At 41.5% G+C, this 26598-nt stretch overlaps 1 protein-coding gene across 2 annotated transcripts in view; it reads left to right on the top strand.

Annotated features, from left to right (window-relative positions):
• ttll7 (tubulin tyrosine ligase-like family, member 7) overlaps positions 1 to 26598 on the top strand; it is a 67849-nt gene that overhangs the window by 6610 nt on the left and 34641 nt on the right. For both annotated transcript variants that reach the window (XM_063890731.1, XM_063890732.1), the window contains exons 3-10: positions 116 to 247; positions 2781 to 2902; positions 5146 to 5213; positions 5489 to 5647; positions 9338 to 9554; positions 12740 to 12904; positions 15979 to 16137; positions 26495 to 26589. In XM_063890731.1, the coding sequence (XP_063746801.1) occupies positions 116 to 247; positions 2781 to 2902; positions 5146 to 5213; positions 5489 to 5647; positions 9338 to 9554; positions 12740 to 12904; positions 15979 to 16137; positions 26495 to 26589 (1117 nt within the window). The remainder of the gene's footprint in view (positions 1 to 115; positions 248 to 2780; positions 2903 to 5145; positions 5214 to 5488; positions 5648 to 9337; positions 9555 to 12739; positions 12905 to 15978; positions 16138 to 26494; positions 26590 to 26598) is intronic.

Below are 26598 nucleotides of genomic sequence, written 5' to 3'. Positions count from 1 at the left end.
AATCCCCTGAAGACGGAGTAAAATATATTACAATACTCCAGCAACTCCCGCTCCCCTATCCGGAGCACAAGCTGTGACTGTATCTAGTGTTGTTGTATGCCGTCTCTTCCTCCAGAGGATCAAGGAGCGTCCCCCGTGAACGGGCCATCTGTGGGCTCCTACCAGAGCAGTGGGAAGAGGAAGGTGCGCACCAAAAAGAAGAAAGGCACCATCACCGCCAACATCACTGGCACCAAATATGAGATTGGTACGGGAAACTATTCCTAATGTTAAAAATTTGCTTTGGAAATGACAGTTACCACAACAACACATATATGTGTTGAATTAAGATAGAAATAGATCTAAAACAAGTTTGAAAAAAGGCCCATGCATCACTGAAATGCCAGTCTACTAAGATGAGATCTTTTGATCAAAGAGTTTGTCTTAATGGAGCTAGTGCAGGATGAAAAGAGGCTTTCTTTGAGATGGGTGAAGAAACCCTTTCATTGATGTACATTTTCCTATTGATGTTTTTGTCAGAAAACAAGGTAGTGCTTGAACTGGTTTAGCAGTACTGTTCCTATTGTAGTTTCAGTTGTAGTACTCCTTTACCTATTCTTTTTACAGGTCATTACTAACAGTTATTAGATATTATTGGATTCATTTTGATAACAAATGAAGGATAATTGTCTGGTACATTAATGTCTGACCTAGCTAAATTGTGTACACTAAGCCTGTTTTCTCAGATTTGAAGCCTGAGTTTATATTTAAAGTTGCGTTGTCCTTCAGGTAATATAAGTGAAGTGTGACACGGTGAATTGTAAATTCATTTTTTGAAACAGCTCTCAGTAGGACTCAGTCAGTCCATCAAAACACAGCAAATCTAATCACAAAGTTATCTCAACAATAAAAAAAAAATACACTGCAGATTTGAATCGCAACAATAAAATCTAATTTTGCTGTGGTGGATTATTTGAAGTTGTTATTTCATGTTTTAAATTAAACATAATAGAGTTGCAGACCTGCAACAGTTCACACAGAGACAGCCCGGCCTTACATACAAACATAAATCTTTATTGAGGTGATTTAACTTGGCAGTGATGTTTTTTGAGAAGGGCAAACACAAGCAGTAAGCACTCCTCACATGGACAGTATATGCCAGTGTGGCAGCTCCAGCTCTCAGGGGTGAACTACAACCTATGAAACTAAGGAGTCAGCAGCACCAAGTAGAAGTTGAGGGCTGCCTGGATCTTGTAGGTGGACGGGAGTCTAGCTGTGAGTTAGTTTGCCTACTGTGACAAGACTCTCACAGTGGCCATTCGGAGAGCAGTGTGGAGCTATTAAGAAGGAAAATTAACACTAAGGGCCAGATGGATGGCTCATTTTTGCTGTTACCTTTTATGCAGCTGTCTTTTTTTTTGGTTTCGGAATTGATAGTATTACAGGTGAAGGTTAAAGGTCAGAGGAAATGGTGGTGGTTTGCTTTACACCCTCTGAGAAGGCAATGTACACTCTGGGTCTAAGGATGGCTGTTACATGAGATGTGTAAGAAAGGATTGATTACAGCTTTGTACTCAAAGACCCTACTGCTGAGTGTAAGCATAGACCTGCTGTGATGTAAACCCTCCCTGTTCCAGTTAGCAAAACACCGTTAGCCTCTACTGACGTGAACAGATGGATGAAGTTACATCGGAAACACCTTTTTCCCATTCAAGTGCCACCATGCAACATTAGGCAAGCCTTCTCCAGGTTTGTGAAGGCTTTCAAGAAATTAATTAATACCCTGTTTCGTTAGGGCATATGAATTTTTCATTACTCACTGAATAATGAATAGTTGTCGGATGAATGTCCAAATGGGCTCGCCACCCATCTCTCATACTATGGGGTTTCCAGTGGGATTTGAATGCATTACACACAATTAATTTATCTTTTTGAAGAGAAGCATTACGATTGGCTGCTCTGCAACCATTCCATTAATGGTAAATATTACTGGGAGATTTTTTGATCTGTTATCTCCTGGACTGATTTCTCTCTTAATGTATGTAAAAACAGAAATTTAGCCTGGCAAAGAGTGAAATATTGATCTGTTAAGTGGAAATATTTGAGTCACATCCTGCTCTATGAAGGCCTATGAGTGATATTTTGGGGTTACAAATACATTTCTTAGGAACCGGAGGGCAGGGTAATCTTCAGAGAAAATACATATAATTTCTTAAATTAAAGTAATACAATTGTGAGAAGTTAGTGGGAAGGTGCAACAGTTTGTATATTCTTGCATCTGTACATTGCAGTTTAAATGCTGATCCACAAAAGCAATCCAAACTGTTATGTTGTTTGCTTCTGAATAGGTCCAATTCACAACAATGTCTCTTCAGAGTTTGAATTCCTATAATAAAGTGATTATTCGGGCCTGAAAACACTATTTCTTTATTGTTAAATCCTACTACAAATTATAATTTGATTAGGACATTCACTGCATACGTAATAGCAAGCAGTGGCGTCTGTGGTGAGATAAGGTTTATCCAACCATGCAAAATGAAGCGATGTTGGTTCTTTACAAAAAAAACAATTTCCTGGTTTATTTTTCACGTACATTTACAAATTGAACCCCCAAAATTCCTCATTTTTTTCTAAGAATTTTATGCCTCTCCCATGGCTGACTAATTATTACGTTTTTCTACCTACCATGGCCTTCCTATGCTGTTAAGAAGTTACTTTGTGGTCATGGGTAAAACTCATTAAATTACTGCATAGTTAATTTTGATATTGTAATAAGATCTAATGTGAATGTTTTTCCCCAGTTCGTATAGTAATCAACGAGGTGGACTACATCAAGACCCGGGAAGATGATGAGACTGCCAACCTCATCTGGAATGACTCGGCCGTGCAGCATGAGAGAATCGCTGAGCTCAGGAATTATCAGGTACACGGCATGTCAAGTCAGCACACATTGTCCGGGAGTAAGAATAAGGGTGTCAGATCCAATTGCTGCACTGCACAGGAAGAAGAACTGGATCTTAACCTTTACAGTACAGTAGCAGCCGAAGACTGTCAGCTGGATGAATGTCAAAAAATACTATATGTTTTCTTAACCAAATATTCAAAACAAAATCAGCTGCCTCTGATTTGTATAGCACTGGTAAGGTGAAGAATGATTTAACCTAAAAGTAAAAGATGCAGTGGAAATTAAACAATGGACCAAAGAGAAAGGTAATAATAAGAAGAAACAAACATGACAGCTACCGCAACCCTTACGTGCATTAGAGAAATTTACTTTTTTTGGTATAAAGAAAAACCAAATCCCTTCTTTATAAAGCACTCCTTTGGTTAAAGTTGGACAAATTTTGAACAATCACAGCACAAAACATTCTTGGATACGTTTTTTACACTTTTATAGAAAGCACAATCTACTAATCAGAGTGAAGCCTTTCTACCGAGACTTTACATCATTTGCACTAAAATGTGAGGAAATCTGAACAGCAACAAAACAATTAAATACGTTATTGTCAAATTTCAAACTGAAATGAGAGAAAAATCACAACATCTTGAATGTATCAAAGGAGTTTTCATTTTTAATGTATGCAATGCTGATATTAAATGGACAACAAGTCTTATGCATGCTAATGGCGTACCTAGAACAACACAACATAGAGTTTTTAAAGTTACTTCTTCAATGTTTGCACACCACTCTGCCTTACATTATATTTCTCTCGTAGAAATAAAAGAATAGGTTAAAAAAAAAAAAGCAGCTGAGAAGGGGACAGTGTATAGAGACATTTGGGACGGATGGAGCTGGGAAAAGAAGATTAGGTTTAAAGTAGTAATAGTAAATGTCAGAATGAAATACAATAGAATAGAAAGAAAGGAAATAGCTGAAGCTGGACGTAAGACTCTGCATGTGTCCATGTGTTTTCCTTCAAACCCTGGGAGGTTAGAAGCAGACAGCAGATAGGGAAGAGAGGTGGACAGAGGGAGAGGGAACAACAGAGCGTACACAGAGACAGATAGGAAGACTGACAAGTCGACTGACAAGTTGTGAGCAGCAGGGGGTGGGAGGCAGGTTTCACATGTCACTAGTGATGATGACAAGACGGTCCTAAACAACAAGGCTAGCTCTGAGTTGTGTGTACTAGTCTGAAAGTGATCTTACCTCTGTTTGACCTCCCTATCCTGCTGACTGAGCTTGCCGTTACTGCTCCCCCTAAGCTCCGAGCGTTAGCCATCCGTCTTCCCGATCGCTTATTTGATTAGACCGGGCACTAATGATCGATTAAATCACAGACAGGAAAGAGTATGGCTTGTTAGGACAGGGACAGCCAGAGTTCAGCAAAGTAGATTGAATATTACAAATACTGTAACAGCTTAACGTGTAGCAATGTGGCTAATGTTTTACCATAGAGCTGGTGATTTGCCGTCAATTGTTTTCACTTGCTCACTTGCGCTGCTGTGCTGTTTCATGTGATAATTTCTCAGAAGAAAAGTAGTCCCTCAACAATTGGTTTTGATTTCCCCTCACAAGCCACGTCGTCTCGCGGCATTGGCATAATTGTGCTATCTCTTCCGAATCCCTAATTACGTCTGTCTCGTTTGGATAATAATCACAGGATCCTTTTACACTCTGCGTTCTGTTTTTTTTTTCTCCCTCTGCTTCTCTCTCTCCCTCTTTTGATTCTTTTCTTTTTTTCCCCCATTTAGTGATGTACTGTGAGAGTTTGCTGTCAAGTTTCAGTTCATACGAGCCTAATTAACGCCCCTGTTCAGGCTCATTTGGTCAAAGAATACAGAAAACCCAGAGTTTTTCCTTTACCCCCCACCCCCCTTTCGGCACATTCAAAGCAATTCATTCAACTGTCACTGCAGGAGCTTGCGATGCAGAACCAATTACCTCGGCCCCTCGGAGTTGAGATTGATCGTGTTTTTTTTTTCTCGCCTCTTCCCTCCCCAACCTTTAAAGTATAAAAAAACACGGTAAACTAAATAAGGGTTGAGAAAGGTCTCAGCGTCACCTTTTTGTTTTGAGTCCGTAATTGGGCATAAATGTCAGAACATTGTAAGCTCACTTCAGGTTGCTGCCTTTAATGTGCTCATTTTTATGAAGGGGTGGGGGTGGAATTGAGTGGCGTAATGGCCCTAACAACATTATTATGTCTGCCTGTCCCTCTGCAGAGAATTAACCATTTCCCTGGCATGGGCGAAATCTGCCGGAAAGACTGCCTTGCAAGAAACATGTCCAAGTAAGTTTTCAAAAGAGAGTACTTGGGTTCAGATGCGCAAAAAACAAAATAATTTGTAGCCAGCTGGCACTCTGAGAAGTCGCAACTGGGTACATCATTACATTACATCATTTCAAGTAAAAGTAACTACTGTAAAAGCATACAATTATTTTTTGCTGTAAATAAAAAATGCTAAATGCAACATGTAATTCAAAAGAAGGTATAAATTAAAGACTGCAGACGATTTAATATGTTGCTTTACTCCCACACACACACCCCTTTCTTTGTTTCTTCAGAATGATCAAGTGCCAGGCTCCCGAGTACAGCTTCATACCCAAAACCTGGATCTTCCCCGCCGAGTACACTCAGTTCCAGAATTATGTCAAGGAGCTTCGCAGGAAACGCAAGCAGAAGACCTTCATCGTCAAACCCGCCAACGGAGCCATGGGTCACGGGTAGGTCACGAAAACCTAGGCATGAAAGACAAGGAGAGAGAATGATGGAGAAATTAAACAAACATACTGAGTGGCGGAAATGAGCAGTAGAGAAAATAGAGGACAAGCACAACAAAACAGGGCAATAAGGTGTGTGACCCTAATATGTGTATCAGTGGAAATAGCATTATGGCTGGGTCCAGCTTGAGTAGTAGATGACACGGTGTGGTGAATCTCATTGGCCTCATTGTCCTCGATGGCAGGCAGTTAGTGAGGTTCCTCCCCTAAAGGTATCTGCATGTGATTATTGGATTCCTTTATGGGGCATCATCAGCAGGGACCACTCAGACTAGAAAATGGACCAATGGCCATGGCTGCTGCAGGGGACTCTGTCTCACAGTAGCATCTCTTTATGAAATGATGAGCAGGCTGTGGTACATGAATGCATATTTCATACTTGAAGCCCCATAAGGTTATTTCAGGTTGTGATGTCACATCTCTATGGCTTGTATTCACTATTCTGACTGTTGTTATCAGGAAGTTTTTAGAGAGTCAGTGAAGAGACATGGTGACATGGTGATGCCTAAACTCTCTTTCTTGATACTGACTATTTACCCATTATAAGAACACCTGCACACACTAAAGTTATCAAGTGTTCAATTCAAGTGTTCAATCGCTCAACCCAACTTACTGAAGCTTTTGTCCTAATGAGTGGAAATATGTGTGGAAACAAAAACATTACAAAACAAAGTTTACCAAGAGTTGAATTGGCTGCCCTTTGACAAAGTGTCAACAAAACTGATCATTATAAGCCTGGGTGAGCGGGGGGGGCGGTATTGTTGATTTTAAGGGCCTTTGCTTAGAGAGGAGCCTGTTGAGCTGGTTTGGTCATTTATTTTCTAAAGCAAGGAAGAACAGATCTCTCCGTGTGGAAAAGGGACATTTGGGCCTCTCTGATCAGACTTCCCCCCCCGCAGAACAGGGATCTGTATACGAGAATAAAAAAACGCTGAAGAACAGTGGGCATGTAAACAAGAATACTAAATTGGTTCTAAAATGAACACATGAACTCTTTCTTATGTTCTATGTATGAGCCATAACCGACTCAAAACACAATGCTACTGAGCTGTGATTTGACCTGTGTGGAGGCCATGCCTGCAGAGACGTGACTAAAATAAAGTGGAAATGCCAAGTGTTTTCTGGTCCAGAGTTTGAAGTGTGGTTGGTTTTACAAATAATTATTTTTCATAAAATTAAGTAGAAGACAGGCCCCACTGAATACTATGATGTGCTACAATACAACGTTGTTTTTGCTATTTGTTGTAATTTCTTATTCTTTTAAAAATGTGATCCCTGAAGCTCATGTGTAAAGAAATAACCTTGGATTGCATATATCACTGGCACCAATAGGTGGGGATATTGAAGTACAAATAGCTCATTGTGCTTCACCTCTCCCTTGAATTCTCTTTGAATTTGTCCTTTCAGGTATAATGTGAGCGTTACTTATAACTCTGTGCTGCACTAAGCCCTTATTTATTGAAGAATAAAAGGCAGCAAAGGCTGAATTATAGCAATATATTAAGAATATGAAAGATGATGAGTTTAGCTCGACCACTCAACGGCGGGCGGCTCACAAGATTAGATTTTTCTTCATTTTTTTTGCATGGTGTGACGAGGCAGGAAATTAAGTTATATCTTCCCCCTGTAATTTATTTTTCCGTCGGCCAACTAAATGAAGTTATTGTTTGTGTCTGAAGCGCAGCTTGTTATAAGGGAAACAAAATAAAAGCGCGTGCAGGGCTTAAAAAGGCGAGATCCCCTCCGGTGCCAAATTAAATAGGCAGGGGAGAGTGGGCTGTGATTATCTGACACCCCAGCTCATCAATCATGTCGTCTTCTCCTCAGCTACTCCTCCTTGACTAACTAACACCGTTAACCCTGTCCTCATCACTCAACGTGCTGCCTCACTGTTAGGAGGGCCTCACATTGTTGGTCAATGTACCATCAACTTGCCCCTGTTATTTACTGTTCAAGCACTGATACAAGCAGGCCAATGAAATGATCTATTTATAATACAGGAGCATTTAAGTGGAAGGCTGAAGAGTTGATGAGGAATGATTGATAAACCTGAGAGTAGCAACATCACACTACAGCAACTGGGAAAATTGTATCAAACCTCTGAAGGGAGCTGCTGCACAAAAACAATAACCTGAAAGGCAATACCTGATCCCAATTTGGATTCACACTTAGAAGCTCATCAACAAAGCTCCAGTGTTTTTGCTTCCTCTGAGTCAACAGAGCGGGTTACTTCTTATGTTAAATAACAACCACATAGTCTGCACTGTTCCCAGGATACTGTGTTCTGGCTGTAATTAAAGAGCATTACAATGTTTGCCCTCTGGTGGCTTGGTGCCACAATGTCCTACTACCTCAAACTGTACTTTTTGAACAATCAACTCTTTACATCTTGGCCAAATATTGTGTTTGTGTGTGTGTGGTGTTCCTGCTTGCATGGGTATAATGTAGCCTTCCAGGCTGAGCATGTAACTAATTTAGGCCGAGTCTGCCTTAACTATGAATGATGGTGATACAGGTCAGACGCAATGCCTCTGCATAGTGGGAGATTGTTTAGAAACGACCCCTCACCCTCCCTGCACACATGCATACTCCCACACACTTGTGAACAGACATACACTCTTACATTCACAACGTTTTTCAAATATTGCCCCTCACCCTTGCGTGCTCAGCCACATCGATGCACACAAACTAACACAACTCATTCTTGAGTCCAGCTAGCAATGGCCTGCGTACTATAATGCCTGAGTGCCAGTGACATGAGACCAAAGCAAGAGAATTAGAGTAGAGGTTGAAACGGAGTGCAATGTCTGCTCCTATTAACCTGCTCAGAGTTTAAAGATCCGGCTACAGCATTTGATGCACTGTGCCATTCAGAGAGAGCAGAGTTTGGCTCACAATGTTCTCCAGATGCTCACTGAGTATTTCTCAGACAAACCAGCATTTGTGTAGTACCTGTCTGTTTTTTGTAAATGTATTTTATTTAGATGGCCAGGTAATGAACAGCATAACAAAAGTTTGGAACGCTCAAAGTCCCTCAGAGCCAAACAGCTTGTCCTGCTCAAACTAGACCTGAGGCGTGCTGAGCGAACTCATTAACATGTGTTTTCAGTGAAGTTCCTGTAGCAGTGCGAGGTCACATCAATACCATCAGGGCACAATGGCTCTGACCCTGTCACTCAGAAGGGCTAAACCTCTTCATTGTTATTACAAAAGTCATTCCATGCACAGTAAGGACGTTCTCCTTCTGATTGCATCTGTTGCTCATACTGATAGTAATTGTCCATTGATTCAAAAAAAGAAAAAAGAAGAGGACATCTTGGATTGTTACGATTGAAACCATTACCATTATTGGCAGAGGTGGCACCACAGTAATATAGCCCTGACTTTTCCAGATGATTAAACATGAATTATTGTGCGGAACCCCATAAAATCTGTATACTGTTTGGCTCAGCTTTTGCTTCAACATGTATATAAGACATTGCCAATGTCATCAATCATATTCATGGTCCTTGCTATGCTGCCATCTATCATTTTTTCAATTATCTTTTTTGTCTTACTTTGCCATATTTTATTATGCTGCTGACGACACCCCAATTTCCCCCCTGAGGATTAATAAAGTTTCTGTCTATCCAGGATCTCACTTATCCGTAACTGTGAGAAGCTGCCAGCCCAGGAGCACTTCATCGTTCAGGAGTACCTGGACAAGCCCTTCCTGATGGAGGGCTACAAGTTTGACCTGCGCATCTACATCCTCGTCACTTCCTGCGACCCACTCCGCATTTTTCTCTACAATGATGGCCTTGTTCGCATGGGCACAGAGAAGTACCATGCACCCAGTGAGGCTAACCTGGTGAGTCACTGACAATAGTACTACTAATAAAGATTATTACATGGTTTAGTTGAATACTCCATTCTGATTGGTCAATTCAGAACATGTGACACGTTGTTAATCGAGTAGTACAGACCGCTGTCAAGGACTATATTGACCGTTGTTAAGGAGGATGAAGAAAGAGAAAGGAGAATAAGTTAAAAGACCGAGCGCTGGACGTCAGATAAATCACCAAAAGAAGACAGACAGGAAGTGAACACTAACAGGAACACTGTATGGGCTCTGTAGTGTTTAAGGACTTGTTAGTGGATCAGGAACTGTGAACAGACTTGAACAGTTACAGAAAACCTCCCTCAGTGCTGCTGTAAAGTTGTTGTTGTTGTTGTTGTTGTTGTTGTCGCAATTCTAGCAGTTGGTACTCCGTGGAACGGAGGGTTTTTTTTTCTGTCGAAGAAATACGATGAATAATATCAATTAATATTGGGAGTCGAGTCGTTAGTTTGTTTAGTATCTGGCCGTGTAATAAGCAGGATAATGTGAACAGCCTGTCGGGTGTTCCCCATATTGACCGCCTCGCTGCATATTCCTCACATATTTATTAAGAATTATGTTTAGAATTGTTCAAAAGTACAAATACAAAGTGCCTCACAGCACATATGATCATAGACACATATCTTAACAAACTAGTACCAGGACAAACATCTTTTTATAAATGCTATCCATGCACAAGTTGCATTTAATGAGTTGTAGGAATAAGTTCAACGGTTCATAAACGTATATGAGAAAGTACAGCTCCGGAAAAAATTAAGAGACCACTGCAGCATTATCAGTTTCTCTGGTTTTGCTATTTATAGGGATGTCTTTGAGTTAAATGATTTTTTTTTTTATTGAAACCCTAAACTACTGACAACCTGTCTCTGTGTTGGAATTCAACAGACACTGGAATGGCTGCCATACATGTAGAGATAAAGATTTAAGAAGAATTTTGAGTGGTCTCTTAATGTTTTTCGGAGCTGTGTATACAAAAGCTAGTGTGTGGCCATTCACTAACAGGTCGTAGAAGTAGAGCTGTAAAGAAAAACTCAAGGCTTCAAAGATTCATTCATGATGTGGATATTTAAATCCTCAATCAAGAATGCACACAAAGGAAGGCATGCACCTGTATCCACGGAGACATCTAGCACTAGCATACATAAAACACTTATATAACTCCATTTTTATAGAGTGATCAAATAATAAAAAATGACGACACACATTTGAAGCTTAATTTGAAATCATTTAAAAAAGCTTTGAAAATAAAACAAAATGACATCCGAAGCAGCCTTAAGTAGAAGCACATTTGCAGAAAAATGTATTTGCCATGCTCGTCGGAGCCATGGGCTTGTGCAACTCAACAAAATCAAATTCGACACACAAACACACTGGGGGACAGAGGTTAGGAAACACAGTGTAATCTCCGTATGATCACACAAACATTGATGTACTCACATACACAGTCAACAGTGCCAAAATGTAGACAACTGTTGTGTTCGAACACTCAGGTACACACACATACACACACACACACACACAGATTGGACAAGCAGGCATACTGTATGCACACAGCTGAGCCTAAATGTCCACATGCCAGATGTCTCATGTAATATCAAGCCGCTCATATTTGCCTTGAGGTTCTGCACCTGCTGAATCACAGTCTGGAGCTGATGATGGGATGTAGAAGCGCGCACACACACACACACACACACACACACACACACACACACACACACACACACACACACACACACACACACACACACACACACACACACACACACACACACACACACACACACACACACACACACACACACACACACACACACACACACACACAGCTCCCTATCAAGCGTGATGCTTATCTACAATATGAACACACGCTCACATAGACATATGGACCCCCTCCCCGCGACACAAATGCGTATTGTCTTACCCAGCCTTTGACACATGATGGAGTGAGTGGTGCCATGGAGATGGATGTTCAATCCCACAGAGAGTGGCTCCTAGACAGCCATCATGGGCTGGAGTGGCCTCCGGTCACAGCGTTATTACCTTGTAGGCTAAGGACAAGGATGTATTGTCTTCAACTGGGAGGGATAGTGTGTAAAGAGAGGGATGCTTCAAGAGCCACGCAATAGCTAGTTATAATCAACCACTCAATGGCACATTTTAGCCAGGCTCTGTTTGAACTGTGGGGCACTATGGCTCTGACTTATCTTATCACTGAGTGCTTCAGATTTAAGGATCTATGATTGTAAGCTTGTTCTGCTGTTGCACTCATTATTTGCCAATCCCATAAGAGCACAAGAGCCAACGTTAGAATAGAGCATTGATAATTACCATATAACACAGTGCGCTGTTCTTCACTGTCGTACTGCATTTCTTACCCTCTTGAGCAATTTCCTAGGGACACATTTGTGATGTTTTTTCTTTTTCCATTATTTTTGTCTACACGTATTACTAAGGAGAAAAAGCTTTACATTACAGTGTGTGTATGTGCACTGAGGGAATAAAGCATGAGCACCCTCGAGGACATAGTTTCCCGTAATGATTATCATCACTGACAAAGGTATAATTTTACTAAAGAGCACTATCAAAAGGTACAACAGCCATTTGAGTATAAAATAGTATTTCCTTGCTCTTGCTTCAGTGGAGAAATGTGTTGTTAATAGTATTAGAATGTGGTTGCACTGTATAAACAGGAGGAGGAAGCGAAAAGTGAAAGACAGCTGCATTTGTTCTTCAGCCCAGTAAATAAAGGAATTCAGTAGAAAGAAGACAAGAATGATTTTTATGCAACAACAAACAAAAAATGCCATCTGGTGCAAATACGATCTGCTGTTGCTATGACATTCAGTTATTAATGTTGTCACAGCTTATAGGAAGACCTTTACTTGTTTTACAAGTACACCAAGACCATTGACTCCAATGTCCTTTTTTAATTTAAATAAAAGGACAAGACCTGTTTTGTTTAAGCATTAATATAATGGAAGTAATGTTCCAGTGTCAGTGTAAGTAGCCCTTAAAGCCTGCTGTTTTGTATCTGATCTGTGTCCCTATGAAAGAGACATCTCATGTAGTTATCAAATACACCTTTACATAGAGACAGGTGTAAACATGCATTGATAATGCATAAAGGCCCTCCTAACTCCAGCTTCTCTCCACAGAGCCAGCTCTACATGCATCTGACCAACTACTCAGTCAACAAACACAACGAGAACTTCGAGCGAGACGAGACGGTGGACAAAGGCAGTAAGAGGTCCATCAGCTGGTTCAACGAGTTCCTCCGCGCCAACGACTACGACATGGCCAAGTTCTGGGGAGACGTCTCTGTACGTGGGTAGCCCTCCCAAACACACACAAACACGGACACACAGTTACATGCAGACATATCATGCCAGATGTGTAATTCTACAAACGCAGGGATGTGCGGTATGATAACAAAAACACCAGAGACGTTAACACCGCATGGAGGAATCTGTAAGTGTAATCTATAAGCATGCCTTCATACATACACATCCTCTTGCTACTAGCCAACACACGTTAGAAACAGAACACAAGGAGGACCGGCAAAAGGTTTGATATGATTTGTTATGACAGTAACTCAGTGAGCTTCAGAGCTTGGTTTGACTCCAGGAAGAGCTCAGCAAAAATATAATTCCTGGAGGGTGAGCTCTCATCCAAACACCTTTACCACATCAGTTTTCTATCATCAAAGTTTTACCTTCTGGACCTGATTCATTTATTTTATTTCCATCCATCTTAATATATAGCCCTTCCCTATTGTTACTATTCCTTTTCGCCTCCATAGCTATTTGGGTTGTATGGGCCTGCAGTGTTGGTTCTGTTTTGTTGTCTTTTGCTGCAAGCTAGCAACCTAAAAAGTTAAATGCTATTGGCTATTATACTCTCTTCATTACAACAGCTTTTAGTTTTCTGTAAGTGGAACAAAGTGGCTTCTGAGACCATTTACATTATACCATCAGTTATTTTTTATGTAATGTAATATTTAGTTTATTCTCCTTTCTTATCCATCTGAGGCCATCTCCGGGTTTGTTCCATTTGGTCATGGCGTTAAAGTTCTAGTTCTATTTTGTGAAAGTTTATTTTTCTTTCATCTATCTTGCCTCTCAGTGGCACATCAGAGTGTCAACCTCTGACTCAGACCCTCCTCCCTTTCTCTTCCTCTCTCACCAATTTTGTCTCTGCTCTTTCCTCAGAAGTTGCACCACTTTGGTGTTGGTGCTGACGGTTCACACTCACACACTGTGTTTTGATTCAACTCTGTATTCATGCTCTCCGTTCTCTCCTCTCTCCTTTTTCTTGTCATCTCTCCTCTTATATTTTGTTCCCGTAAAGACCAAGCAGGCTGCACTGACTCTTCCCGCCAACGGTCACGGTCAAAAAGTCAGAGAGTTTGTTTGCCAAAAGATTTTCTGTGGGGGTTAAGAATATCGTACATGTGTTTTTTTTTTTCCATGTCTCACTGACATCTCTTTCATTTTGAGGTAGTATTGATGTGCTGTGTAGGGCAGAGTGTCACAGGTTTGACCAGCAAATGTGTATGTCATTTTGAGAGCAGTGTTTGTCTACAAATGTGCTAGTTATAGAGGCCACAGCTAGATAACCGTAACGATCTCTGCACCCAGCAGATACTGGACTTACAAAAGTGCAGGCTAGCAGTTCTGCATGGGGCTTGACTGACAAGGGAAGGCACAGTGCATATGGTGTGTGTTTACACCATGTCTCCTCGAAGGGTACCTACCATTAGAGTGACATTAACACTCATATTCTGATGCGTTAGTTTTAGACATTCGTTTCATTTTAAAGAATACTATTTGTTATCATATTTTCCTAACAAAAGACATAAATAACCATTTAAATCAAGGCTTGCTTTTTGTGTATACATGTATAATTACAGAATCATACCTCACTTTAAGGAATGAGCCCAACAAATATTAGCAGTTAATGCCTTCAAAACTAAACCGTTTTCAATTATCAGTTTAGTTTGAGGTACTTTAATTCGTATTAAAAATATGTATTTTTACTTAATCCTGCCTGTAGATTAAATATCAGACATCCTGCTGTGTCTACTACACTAAAATATAAAGAGAAGGGACACACGCCTGGGCAGCTTAGGTAGAGCTTGAGTTTTTGCTGCAGCAGCTAAGGTTTGAATCTGGATTGAAGCCCTGTGTCTCCTACTTTCTGTCTATGGCTGTTTTACTAATTAAAGGAAAAACGGCCAAAAGCAATATAAAAAAGGAGAAGTTTCATTATTGATGAGAGATACCATAAATGCAGTATACACATACTTTTAATTGCCTAAATGATGATAATATAGAGCTGGTATGCATGGAAATAAATAAAAAAGTAAAATATTTAAAAGAGGCTTATAAACCCATTCCAGCCCAAAGCTTACAAAACACAGGCGCACATGCACAGGGCTCGGCAGTGGCTTCTGTGCTGGGGGCTCAGGATAAGGAGGGAGTTGATGGGGGCAGGGACACACACACATGCACACACACAGATATCAGCCAGTACTGGGGACTTCAGGCATAAACTGTAGGGGGAGCAGGTGTTTGTGCTGGGCAGCCTGTGGGTCATACGGGTGGATGGATTGAAAGATGGATGGAGGTGTGTGAGCAACAGACACATTGAGAAGGGAGGGGGCTGCCACCTTATCAGTCCTGGGCCAGACCACCAAACCCCTCTCCTGCACCCAGTAGTCAGACTGAACCAGGCAAACTGCAGGCCAGCAGCACTGCGTGGGGCTTGACTGTTGAGGAAAAGCTTTGTGCAGAGTTTGTGTGTCAGAGTGAGCATGTTTACACCAGCTGCACAGTGGGAGTAAGCAGGCAGGTAGCAGCCAGCACACACACACACACACACACACACACACACACACACACACACACACACACACACACACACACACACACACACACACACACACACACACACACACACACACACACACACATACACATAACAGGTTAGGAGCCATCAGCCTCACTTATGGACAACCACCAACCTGGTGAAAGTGTGTGTATGAGGGAAATTTGAAAGGTTTTGTGGCAGTAACACTTTCTGTTTTTTAAACTCCGGAGAATTGATTGCAGTCCTCTTTAAAGCAGGACTGCAGCTTATGGGTCTTATGTGTCATGATTACCTAATTGTCAGAGTTTAGTCATACATCTAAAAGTTCCAAGCATTTGTTTGCAGCCACAATGAAAACCAGATTAATTGCAACATTTTCAATTAAAGAAGCCTTTCATCAGCTGCTCTAAAACATTACCTTTTCAGGATGAATACAACTCACCCAAAACAAAGTAAGGGTTGACCTCTCTCTGTCAGCGCAGTTCGGTCATTCTCTCTCTCTCTCTTTGTGTTTGTGTCCTGCCAGGAGCTGGTGGTGAAGACCATAATAGTGGCAGAGCCCCACGTGCTGCATGCCTATCGCATGTGTCGCCCCGGCCAGCCACCAGGGAGCGACAGTGTCTGCTTTGAGGTCCTGGGCTTCGACATCATCCTGGACCGCAAACTCAAACCCTGGCTACTGGAGGTACAACTCAGTGTGTGTGTGTGTGTGTGTGTGTGTGTGTGTGTGTGTGTGTGTGTGTGTGTGTGTGTGTGTGTGTGTGTGTGTGTGTGTGTGTGTGTGTGTGTGTGTGTGTGTGTGTGTGTGTGTGTGTGTGTGTGTGTGTGTGTGTGTGTGTGTGTGTGTGTGTGTGTGTCATTTAAAACATTTTCATTTATACTTTATAAATATATCAAACTATTTTAAGTTAATAATTGTAAAAAAAAAGTACATTTAATACAATATAATTAAAATGTAATTAATCCATTAGTTTTTATTGATTTATTTAAAAGTCATATTTATTCATTTTAACTTTTATGTTGTATATTATGGCAATCATATCTTTAAGAATGTAAAACGTAAAAAAATAGTGACAGTACTGAAGGATATTTAGATTTACATTTACATTTATGATATTGTGTGTGTGTTTCACTGTGTGTGTGTGTGTGTGTGTGTGTGTGTGTCAGCCAGAAAGAGGAGGGCTATAGTCTGTGCATTCTCACCTGTCTATGCAGCGACCAAAGTGACAGCGGCTCCTAAACTGAAGTAATGATGCATCAGCAGGAGAGAGAGAGAGATGTTGCTCCACACTGACAGAAAGCATAAACACCCACTGATTTTGCTTACACACCCCCGTCCCCGATGTACAGAAACACACAGAAACACCCACAATGTCTCAAGTATGCATTTATGCATCTCGGAACATAAGCAGAGACACATTCCTGTGTAGAATATCGTACACCTCAATGAAAATGCACACACAATTAGGTGAGTGTGTGCATCCACACACAGCTGCATGAAAGTCAAGACAAAACTCCTCTTCCTCGTATAAAGGCAGACTCACAGTAGGAAAATATAGGTCAGAACAGCAGGTTGAGGAGATACACACCCGCGCCTCATTCTCTCAGTGTCAGTCTCTCAAGTGTCAGTCATTCAGGAGACGGATTCGAGTTCAGAGTCCACTCCAGGATTTCTATCTCGCTGTTCTGATATCAGCCAGTCAGTTAAAGCGTGACCTAAATCCTTTAACCCAAAGTGCCTGCATGCCTTTTTTCCCCTCTTCCCCTCAAATTGACTGAAGGATGGGAAATGCCTCTGGGATAATTGTTTGTTTTCCCCCATTGTGACAGCTCAAAATAAACCTTGCGATTTTTCCGAAAGCCTCTGATTTGGATAAAGTGAGTGGCATTTTGATAGTTTGTTGGTGTTTTAAGAAGAAAGTCGTTGTCGAATTAGGGTGTTATAATTACCTGATGCTTTTTTCATGTGGTTGAGCAGTCATACTTCATGACAAAAGGATGTACAAAAGGGAGCAAGAAGATGGTGTTCCTTCTGACTGCTGGTGCACAGTGAGACTAAGTGTGTATGTGTGTTTGCGTGTGTGTGTGTGTTTATGTATGTATGAGACATGGGAAACAGCCGTGAATGCAGTTGTTCCACTCCAGCAGTAATGATCCCCCCTGTGCTACTAGTTCTCTATAACTCTCATCAATTAACATCCCCCCCACACACACACACACACCCACACACACACACATCCCTGCTTCTCTTTCACGCAACATTTACAGCAACAATCATTTATTTCCAAAATTCAACTGATTAGTCGGGGGATAGTTGCAAGCATGGAGACCACTTCTCAAATCCTCACTGCGTACGCTGTCAAGCCTGAAAATAACTTTATTACCACTTTTTAGCCTGTCAACGTTCTTTTCTATTCTGGAGGGATGCAGCCGAGCCCATAGGCTGGTTTCTACAAACGGTACCCTATAGCAAGCCCTCAGGTCCAAATTAAAATTTTAAGCAGATCGCTATTTTTTGGTAAATTGAATCCATTTCACTGCATTTCACCATTTTTTGAAATGTAATTCTGTCACCCCCTTGAGTTACAAAACACTAAAACTTGTGGCAGGAATTGCAACACAATCTAGGCCTTACAGGTTTGTTTTGAATTTGTGGACTGCAGCTCTCAGGTTTCTTATTGGTGTCACTGTGAATTATGTGTGCCACGCCTCGTTGGGGCTTTACCCAGACTGCTGTTCCGACAATGTCTTCCTCTCTTACTCTTTAAAACGTCAAAGTTGGTTGTTGGACATGCAGGCTCGCAGCCAGGAAATGAGAGTTCAACCTGTGTAAACTCAAAACCAGTCGGGTACCTGAAAGCTAGATGGTATCATGTATAAGAAACTGTCAGATGACATTAATCCTGCCCTTTGTATTTGTATTTTTGTTTGCCATTTCCTGAGTGTATGTAGTGAGGGAAAAGGAACATGATTGCCTCTCATATCCTCCAATGTTTTCTTTAGACAAGGTATTCAAAATAGTCCCGTGATTAGAGGACAACTCGCCTCTATCTTACATCTCAAGAAAACTTCTGTGCAAGATACAATTCAGCAGCTGTTTGTAAGAGAACATGCACAAAGACATCACTGCAAATATTCTGATAAGTGAGACTCAGGAGACAAAAGCCACAGAGCAGCGCACACCTGCTAAATAGCTTGTCACAGGGGTGAAAACAGAGAAGGCTGGAGTGAGGATTCTCAAACCAAGGCCAGGCATCAAATAGGCGCATTGTGCTGAGAGCAAGTATCCTAGCGAGAGAAAAGAAGGTAAAAAAGAGAGAGACAGGCTTTTGTGTGATCCTTATCTTAATTCAGCAGGGTTTTCAACACAAGTTTTACCTCCTATTGACATTCAAAACATCAGCGCTACACGCACACACACACACACACACACACACACACACACTTGCTCAAATGGTGTAACCCGAGACGTTCACTTTCATTAAACCAGCCCAGACAGCATCTGTGTCTCGTATAGGCGAGGCGTTTCATTGAGCCGTGTTCTTCACTTCACACAGACACAGACACACACACAGACACACACACACACACACACACACACACACACACACACACACACACACACACACACACACACACACACACACACACACACACACACACACACACACACACACACACACACACACACACACAGGGACACATTCACACGCATGATTGCTTAAGACTTTGGTTTGTGTTGCCAATGCTTTTGCTTTGAGGGCTCTATTGAGTGTTTGCTTTGTCTTTTGAAAAGCAAAACTACAAATACAATTGAAAACATAATTGATGTAGAAATAAGTACATGTTTAATATAGCCTATAGGAACACTGTTATAATACAGGCTTTATCCGTGAATTCTGTGTTTCAAAATTGGGATGGGAGAACAGCAGCCATCTCCAAATCCAGTATGAGCCATAAGGACTGCATTAACTCAATGACAGAATATAGCAATTGGACAGCATTATCACCCCCACACCTCCCTCCTCTGTCAAGTTCATCCAGGGCCCATTTGCTGTAAGCCAGCATGACAAATAACGTCAAATGGGGTGAAGAAAATGGGAGAAAAGGATACTAAAGGTTTGGTGGGTGATAGTCCAGGACAACGGGAATATATACACGCAAAAAAAACCTCCTTTGTTACTGAAACTGAACCGACATAGACGACAATGCATTGTCCTCATGGGGTACTGATTGGTGTCCATGGACAACAACACAAAGACGGGTTGATTGAAGCCCAGCCTCATTACAGGCTCTGGCTCATTTCATTAAAAAAACCCACAAAAAACAAATGTGCTTAAGCTGGTGAACTCTAAAAAGGAAGAAACATTTGTTTGTAGTCAGCACAAATAATTACAAACCTGCCGGGTCTGTGAGGAGACGTCTCTCTTGTGTCAGGCTGCATAAAGGCTGGTCGGCTTGCTTGTTACGGCCACCGTTGGTGTGTGAGGGTGTACATGTTTGTGTGTGTGTCCCAGTGTGTGTGGTGTTTGAATAGGTGAATACTGTAGGTACTCTATGAGTGTTTGCCTGCAGTATAAACACACATGCAGTATGAAAGCTTCCACATTCAACTGAGGATCTTTCTGTGTCTCGTGTGAATGTGTCTACACTCAGTGTGTGGGTGTGTGTGTATCTAGACGTGTGGTCTTTGTCGTTCTGGGATTAGCCCTCTGTGGTGTGTGTGAGCGTGGTTGGTCATCCTGATCTACATACCTTACCCATAGCCCGTCTTTCTATCACATCCTGCTTAAAACACCTAAAACAGACTAATTCATTATGGAAAAAAGCAAGGAGGAAACGTTATTTGCCAAATTTCATGGTGTTTTACTTTATGTAACGTTTCAGTTTTGAGATGATATTTGACACGTAAGTTTAGGCAGCTTAATTATTGATAGCAGCAACTTAACATCTCCTCATCCATCTCTTTCCTTTCTCTCCCTCCTGCTCTCCCTTTAGGACGGCATGTGCAGAGTGATTGGCAGCTAATGAGGCGGGCATGGTTAGGTCAACCGTGGCACTGGTTTGTTTGTGTCTCACTGTGTTTGTGTGTGTGTGTGAGTGAATGGGCTTCAAGACAACAGACCAACAGACTGCAGCTGGACTGCTCCCCTAGGGGCGGTGATTCCTCACCCCACCTCTCCCTCCCTTCTCCCTTCCTGCAACTTTCCTCTTTCTGGGCTCTGTCCCCGATTGTTTCAAGATGAGTTTGGTTTGCCTGTCCATCCCTCAGAGCCAACATAATCCAGACTTCCTTTTCTTTTGAGTGCAAGTGTATGTGTGTGTGTTTATGTTGGGGGTGTGTTTGTGGAGAGTCGCTGGCAAGTGTAAACAGATGCCACGATACACATAGAAACCAACACATGGATTTTTTTTTCTCTCTTACATCGCTCACACACATAAACAGATACTGTAAATTAATTACAATGACTGAAAATACTGTGGACTTCCTGTGTGGAATAAATTACACTTATGAATGCTTTCAATTGAAATTCTATTTCATCTCTGCAGAAGGAGATGAAAATGTTATGTTTTGACAGCCTTCCCATAAAAGATGGAAGAGTAGCCATTCAAAGCGTTGCTGTTTTCCTAGGAGGGTTAGAAGATCTAGAGGTTAGCCTGCCTTTCAGATATTTGCTCAGGAAATTTGAGGAGTGTTTTCTAACCCCTACAACAGCAGAGTCAAACATGTTTGTGTATCCAGAGTGATTAAGGAGGAATTTACTTCTTACCTGTGATTTTCATCCCCTTCTAAATGAATTTTCTAGGAGGAAAATGATTAAGAATACATACAGTTTGTTACTCAACTACCTTTCAGTCTATCTTGCTCCCTTCATTGTCCTTTTGCCTTTGATTAATCTTTGGTACTTGGCTGGATATTTGAATGTCCATGGATGTCGGCATCAGCTCTGAGTCTTTCTCCCTGTGAACCCCTAGGTGGCAGTAGTTACCTACGAGCCACTCTTTGGATTATACCAGGTTTATTAAAGAATAATTAGAATGATGTATGGGACTGTCTGTCTCTATCCACATCCATTTTCCCCCAACATGACTATTTCATGGAATAAGTATCAAATTAGGAGCGCACGGGCCTCGTATGTGGGGCAGTTGAAAACACCCCCCAACATTTAGTCATTTATCATCAGCCATGTTTGGCAGCACCAGTGACTGTGTGTGTGTCTCTGTGTTTGTGTGCGAGTGATTGAAGATATATGTTGCATGTTTATGAGTGACATATGGAACTGTAGTGTGTGTGGTGGTTGAGTGTGTAAGTGACATTAAAGGGAGATATATACTCTTGCATATTTATGCCTGTCTGTCTCAGACTAGAGGTGTGTTTTGTTGATATATTCTAACGTTTGTGGGTACTTAAGTGGGAATTCAATTGATTCCGGCTGCATATCTAGGTCAATTTTTACCCATTTTGTCCACCTTTGAAGCGCCTTTTGCTCTTTGTGGATGTGTCAAAGTGTATATCTGTGTGTCTTAAAAAAATAGAGAATAGCAACATCAAAAGCAACTCTCCTGCACCCTGCCAGCTCACTCACAGTCAGGCAGGTCAGGCTGACTGGTGGCTAAGCTAAGCGTTGGCCCACTCACTCCTAGGACCTTTACCAGCGTCTCAGCATGCTCAGCTAGAGTTTCCCTGTGTCTGACTGGATCACTAAAAATGCCCCAAAAAAAGAACAAAACAGTGATTGATAAGACTGCTGAAACAAGAGAGCGACTTAACATGGCGGCCAGCTGTCTGTCTTTCTGTCGCTCTGCTTCTCATGCTCTCCCTCTCTGCCTCGCTTTCTCATTCCACCATTGTGCGGCAACAAACACTCCATTCTGACAGCGGTTGAACTGTGCCGATACCCTCGAGTGTGCGGGGCAGAATGGGAGGCTTGTCAAAGCAGTGGTTGTTTACACTCTGCCAGGAATAATAAGAGGGGGTCGTTTTTCTGAACCGATTAATCACGAGCAGCCACTGCACTTGTTTTACGAGTATTCGAGACACAGAATGGATGTCGATCGGGGGAAGCAATTTGTTGTGGAAAGAAAGCAGCTGATTGTTGTTTATCCATTACTGTTGCTATGTTATTAAGGTCGCTGTGACACAGCAGAGGCCACAGGCGCAAACTGTTGGATGCCCACTACATTTTGGGGAAAATGTATGATCATTGTGAAGAACTTTTTACTGGGTTTATTCATAATCAAAGTGTTAACAATGAATTGTTAGACATATTGGGATCTAAGTTTTTTCCATACCATAGTGTGAACTGAAATGAATTCCCTATAGGTGCACGGAATGGCCTATGGCAAGGTTAATAAAAGTGGTATTGTTAGGGTTTGAGTTTGCCACTTATTAATTCTCCTATAGCAATACACCCCCATTACGAGGGACAAACATTACGAGCCTGACCCTGTATCCAAGGGGGTAAAAAGAGGGGGTAAAAAGAGTTTCCTAGCAGGGTGCAGAGCCTGTTCTCATTCCCAGGTCGTCAAATCCTGCCACTTTGTCCTGCCTCCTGGCATCCAATACAGAAGCATTGTTCCCTTTATTGATTTTGTTTTACAACTTAACTGTTGTAAAACAATTAGGAATTAACATTTGATTTCTCTGAATAACTGCTTTATTCTCACCAACTCTCTCTTGTTTGTTGAGCCGGGGAGGCTTCCAATATGAAATGCTTTTGCTTCACAAATATCAACTACCTATTATAGCTATAATAAACTATATCAACTCAAATAAGGCATGCAAAATGAGGTGGTTGCACCATAACCTATGTTTGTCCTTTAGAATCTGCAATAAAGATCAGTAGACAGGATTGAATTTCACAGACAGTTCACAATAAATGGACCAGAAGCTTGATTTGGCTTTATAAGGGGGTTTCTTATGTGTCTCAGACACACACCTCCAGGTGCAAAAAATAAAAACTTACATGTTCTTTATAGGGTAGGTATGTTTATGATTTACAGCTCACCCTCTGAACTGTGTATGTTTAGTTCGGGGATCAGATGAGTATAAACCTGTCTTGGGAGAAATTTACTGACTGATATGTTCCTCTCATTCATGCTGATTCCAATGTTAAATCGAGTGAATTCTGGGCTACATTGATCTGATTCTGATGCTGAATCGAATCATAACATAAGTAAAAAGGAGTTTCTAATCTTTTCATCTGACATTTTTATTGAATGCGGCTTGAAGCAACCGAGGGCTCCTTTAAGACCCTGCCAGAGTCACTTAAGAAAATCAGAGGGGGGGTTAGGGGAGCCTGCAGGGGTTCATTAGGACCAGACTGGTCCAACTTCCTCTGCCAGAGAGGAAAAGGAGACCACAGCAATATGGAGAAAGAAATGAATAAGAAAGGTAACGACCAGAGAGTGAGGGCTGGCTAGCAGAGGAGGGGTGGGGGTGAGTGACCAGACAGAAAATAGGTTGAGAGACTGGAACAAACAGAGTGGGAAAAGAAACTAACCAGAGGGAGAGGGTGACAGGCAGAGAGTAGGAGAGAGAGGAAAGATTGAAGGAGAGCAAAGAGAGACAGCGAGTCCTGCGATGCCAGTCTTCTCTGTGACAGCTTGACACCACAAATCAAACTAAGAAATGAAAACAAGTAACGAGACAACCGTCGCCAGGATCACTGCTAGTCTGGCTCTTACCTATAGGCAACAGCGCTCTAAAGCCATACTCTTTTCATCGTGGCTGTCATATCGAAGGAGTGCCCTAAATGAAAACAGACCTCTCCACTCTTTTTCTTTTGTGGTGTTTTTTTTCTTCCTTAGGTAGGGTACTGTAGGTTGAAGTGGAGCTCTGTCCTTCTCTGCACACAGAGGAATGTATTGTAGACCTCTTTCTATTGAGTGAAAGAGCTGGATAGGGTATTTCTTTTCCTCTTTGCACTGGAAGACATTCATCACCCACCCACCCTCCTTCTGATAAATGATTGCCGTATAGAAAAACGCACATGTGGGTGAACGCGTACACTTGCAAACACACGGCCATTCAGACCCATGTCATGTTGGTGCAGATTCATTAACTTACTTGTGGCATTTCTGGAACTATTCACTAGTTGAAGAGTGGCAGTGATGATGCAACCGCTTCAGAGCAAGTTACACAGTATCTTAAGGTTAATAAAGACAGCTACAGTGCAGTATATGTTTGCGTTTATTCACCTACGCTAAATTATCATGCATTTGAACATAAAAGCATCCTTGCACACTCATATTCACATTGTGGGAGTTTGGGGTTTAGGTGTCTGACTGAAGGACACTAGGAGTAGCCGTTGATGTAGGCAGCAGCAGTTCCTTAGAGCCTGGTTGTGATGTAAATATTATCTTACAGCAAGTTTCCCAAATCTGCCTCACAGCCGTAAGCACCTTTGGGTAAGAATTAGTAATGGCTAGTTCAGAGGAAGGGAAGAAAAAGAGGGATGGAGATTGTGAGAGCGCACCCCCCCAACCTTCGAGATGCTTTGCACATCTCTGTAAAGGAGCTTTTGGGTTTTGTTGCTTATTTTCAGCCCAAATATCTTTATGGTTGCAAAAATCCTGACACCAATCTCATTCGCCTCTTTCACTGTTCACAGGTCTCCTGATTGGTGGATAGAATCAATCTATAATATGCCGTAAAAGCTCAGATTGTCTCAGTATTTTTCTGTTATTGAAATCATGATTTGTGATTGGCTGCCGTGCTGCTTCGATGAGTATATCTGTATCCAACTGCCCTTTTGTAAAGAAAGATAGGAAGAAAATAATGTCTCTGACCCAAATCTTACTGAATATCCAGCTGCAGTTGGAGCACTATTAGCCATGATTTTTATATGGTTGAAAATTATTGATTTCAACAACGGATGCAGACATTTTGGGTCAAAATACCGCAGTTGTGAACTCCATACACTGCAGAGTGAGACACAGCATGTCTTTGTCAGTATGGCATAGTTAACAATTATTTTCACTTGCTAATAACCTCTAAACTACACATTCCCTCTTTTTTTCCAAAGTAATCAATTATAACACAAATATTCTTAATCTATTAAAAAAAAAGAAGTTTATATTTATGAAAATGTTGCTAATCTTAAAGGTGCCAACCATACTGGTGTTCCTGAATGAAAAAAAAGGGTATTTTTTAAAAAATAATCTAAAAAATGAAGGTTTGCTAACCAGAGCCAGCCTTCCAGTGTGCATCTGTTGCATTGTCATCTGGAGTCACCTCTTAGCAAGACACCATTCACAGTTGCCAGTTCGTTCCTTCCTCACCGCTCTCCATTTGCTGGTCCTTTTGTAGTCTCGTACAATCTCTTTTTTTTACCTTGGCACACAGAGAGGGGGAACACAACAAAGAGTGAAAAGGGAAGAATTTATTTGTTGTGTCAGGTACAATAACTGATATCTGAATACCTTTCACCGGTGCTGCAAATTGTTCTGTTAAGAAAGGTAAAGCTGCTCTTGAATTTTTCCCTTGGTGATACTGGCTTTTGTACCTAAAATCACAGGTGGCTTATTCTGTTCTCACTTAGTTGACCCTATGAGCGCTCTGGATTTTATAAAATGGGATTGAGTCGAGCGCTGGTAATTTGCTAATGCTCACAAAGAGATTATTGGTGGCAGTGGTACAGATAGGTGTCGCAGTACCTGGTATACTGAAGTTACAGTCACGGACTGCTTGCTAAGGCTAGCAGGGTCACAAATCTAGTGACAGTTTACCCTACACAATCTGTTCATATGCGTGCACTCATACACACAGAAGCTCTACTTGACGGCCCCCCTACACACATCAACGTCAGACAGAATTTATGCCCAGCCAAAGGCTAAGAGTTTCAAAGTGTCCTTCAAAGAGAAAAAAACTTCTCTTCTCTCCTCTCTCCTCTTTCCTCTCCTTGTGGGAACAGTGCTCTTTTTTTCCAAAGACACCCTAAACCCACTCCTGTAATTGCATAGAATTTATGTCTGCTGAAGTAGGAAAAATAAAAAACCTGAATATTCTTTGAATGTTTCTGTTCTCTCCTCTCTGGCAGATCAATCGAGCTCCGAGCTTTGGGACCGATCAGAAGATTGATTACGACGTGAAGAAAGGGGTGCTGCTCGATGCTCTGAAACTCCTCAACATTCGGTAATATTC

Source organism: Eleginops maclovinus, chromosome 9, assembly GCF_036324505.1.
Source record: "Eleginops maclovinus isolate JMC-PN-2008 ecotype Puerto Natales chromosome 9, JC_Emac_rtc_rv5, whole genome shotgun sequence".
Classification (NCBI taxonomy): domain Eukaryota; kingdom Metazoa; phylum Chordata; class Actinopteri; order Perciformes; family Eleginopidae; genus Eleginops; species Eleginops maclovinus.
Note: the sequence above shows the minus strand (reverse complement) of the source record. Positions and strands in the feature narration are given on the sequence as shown.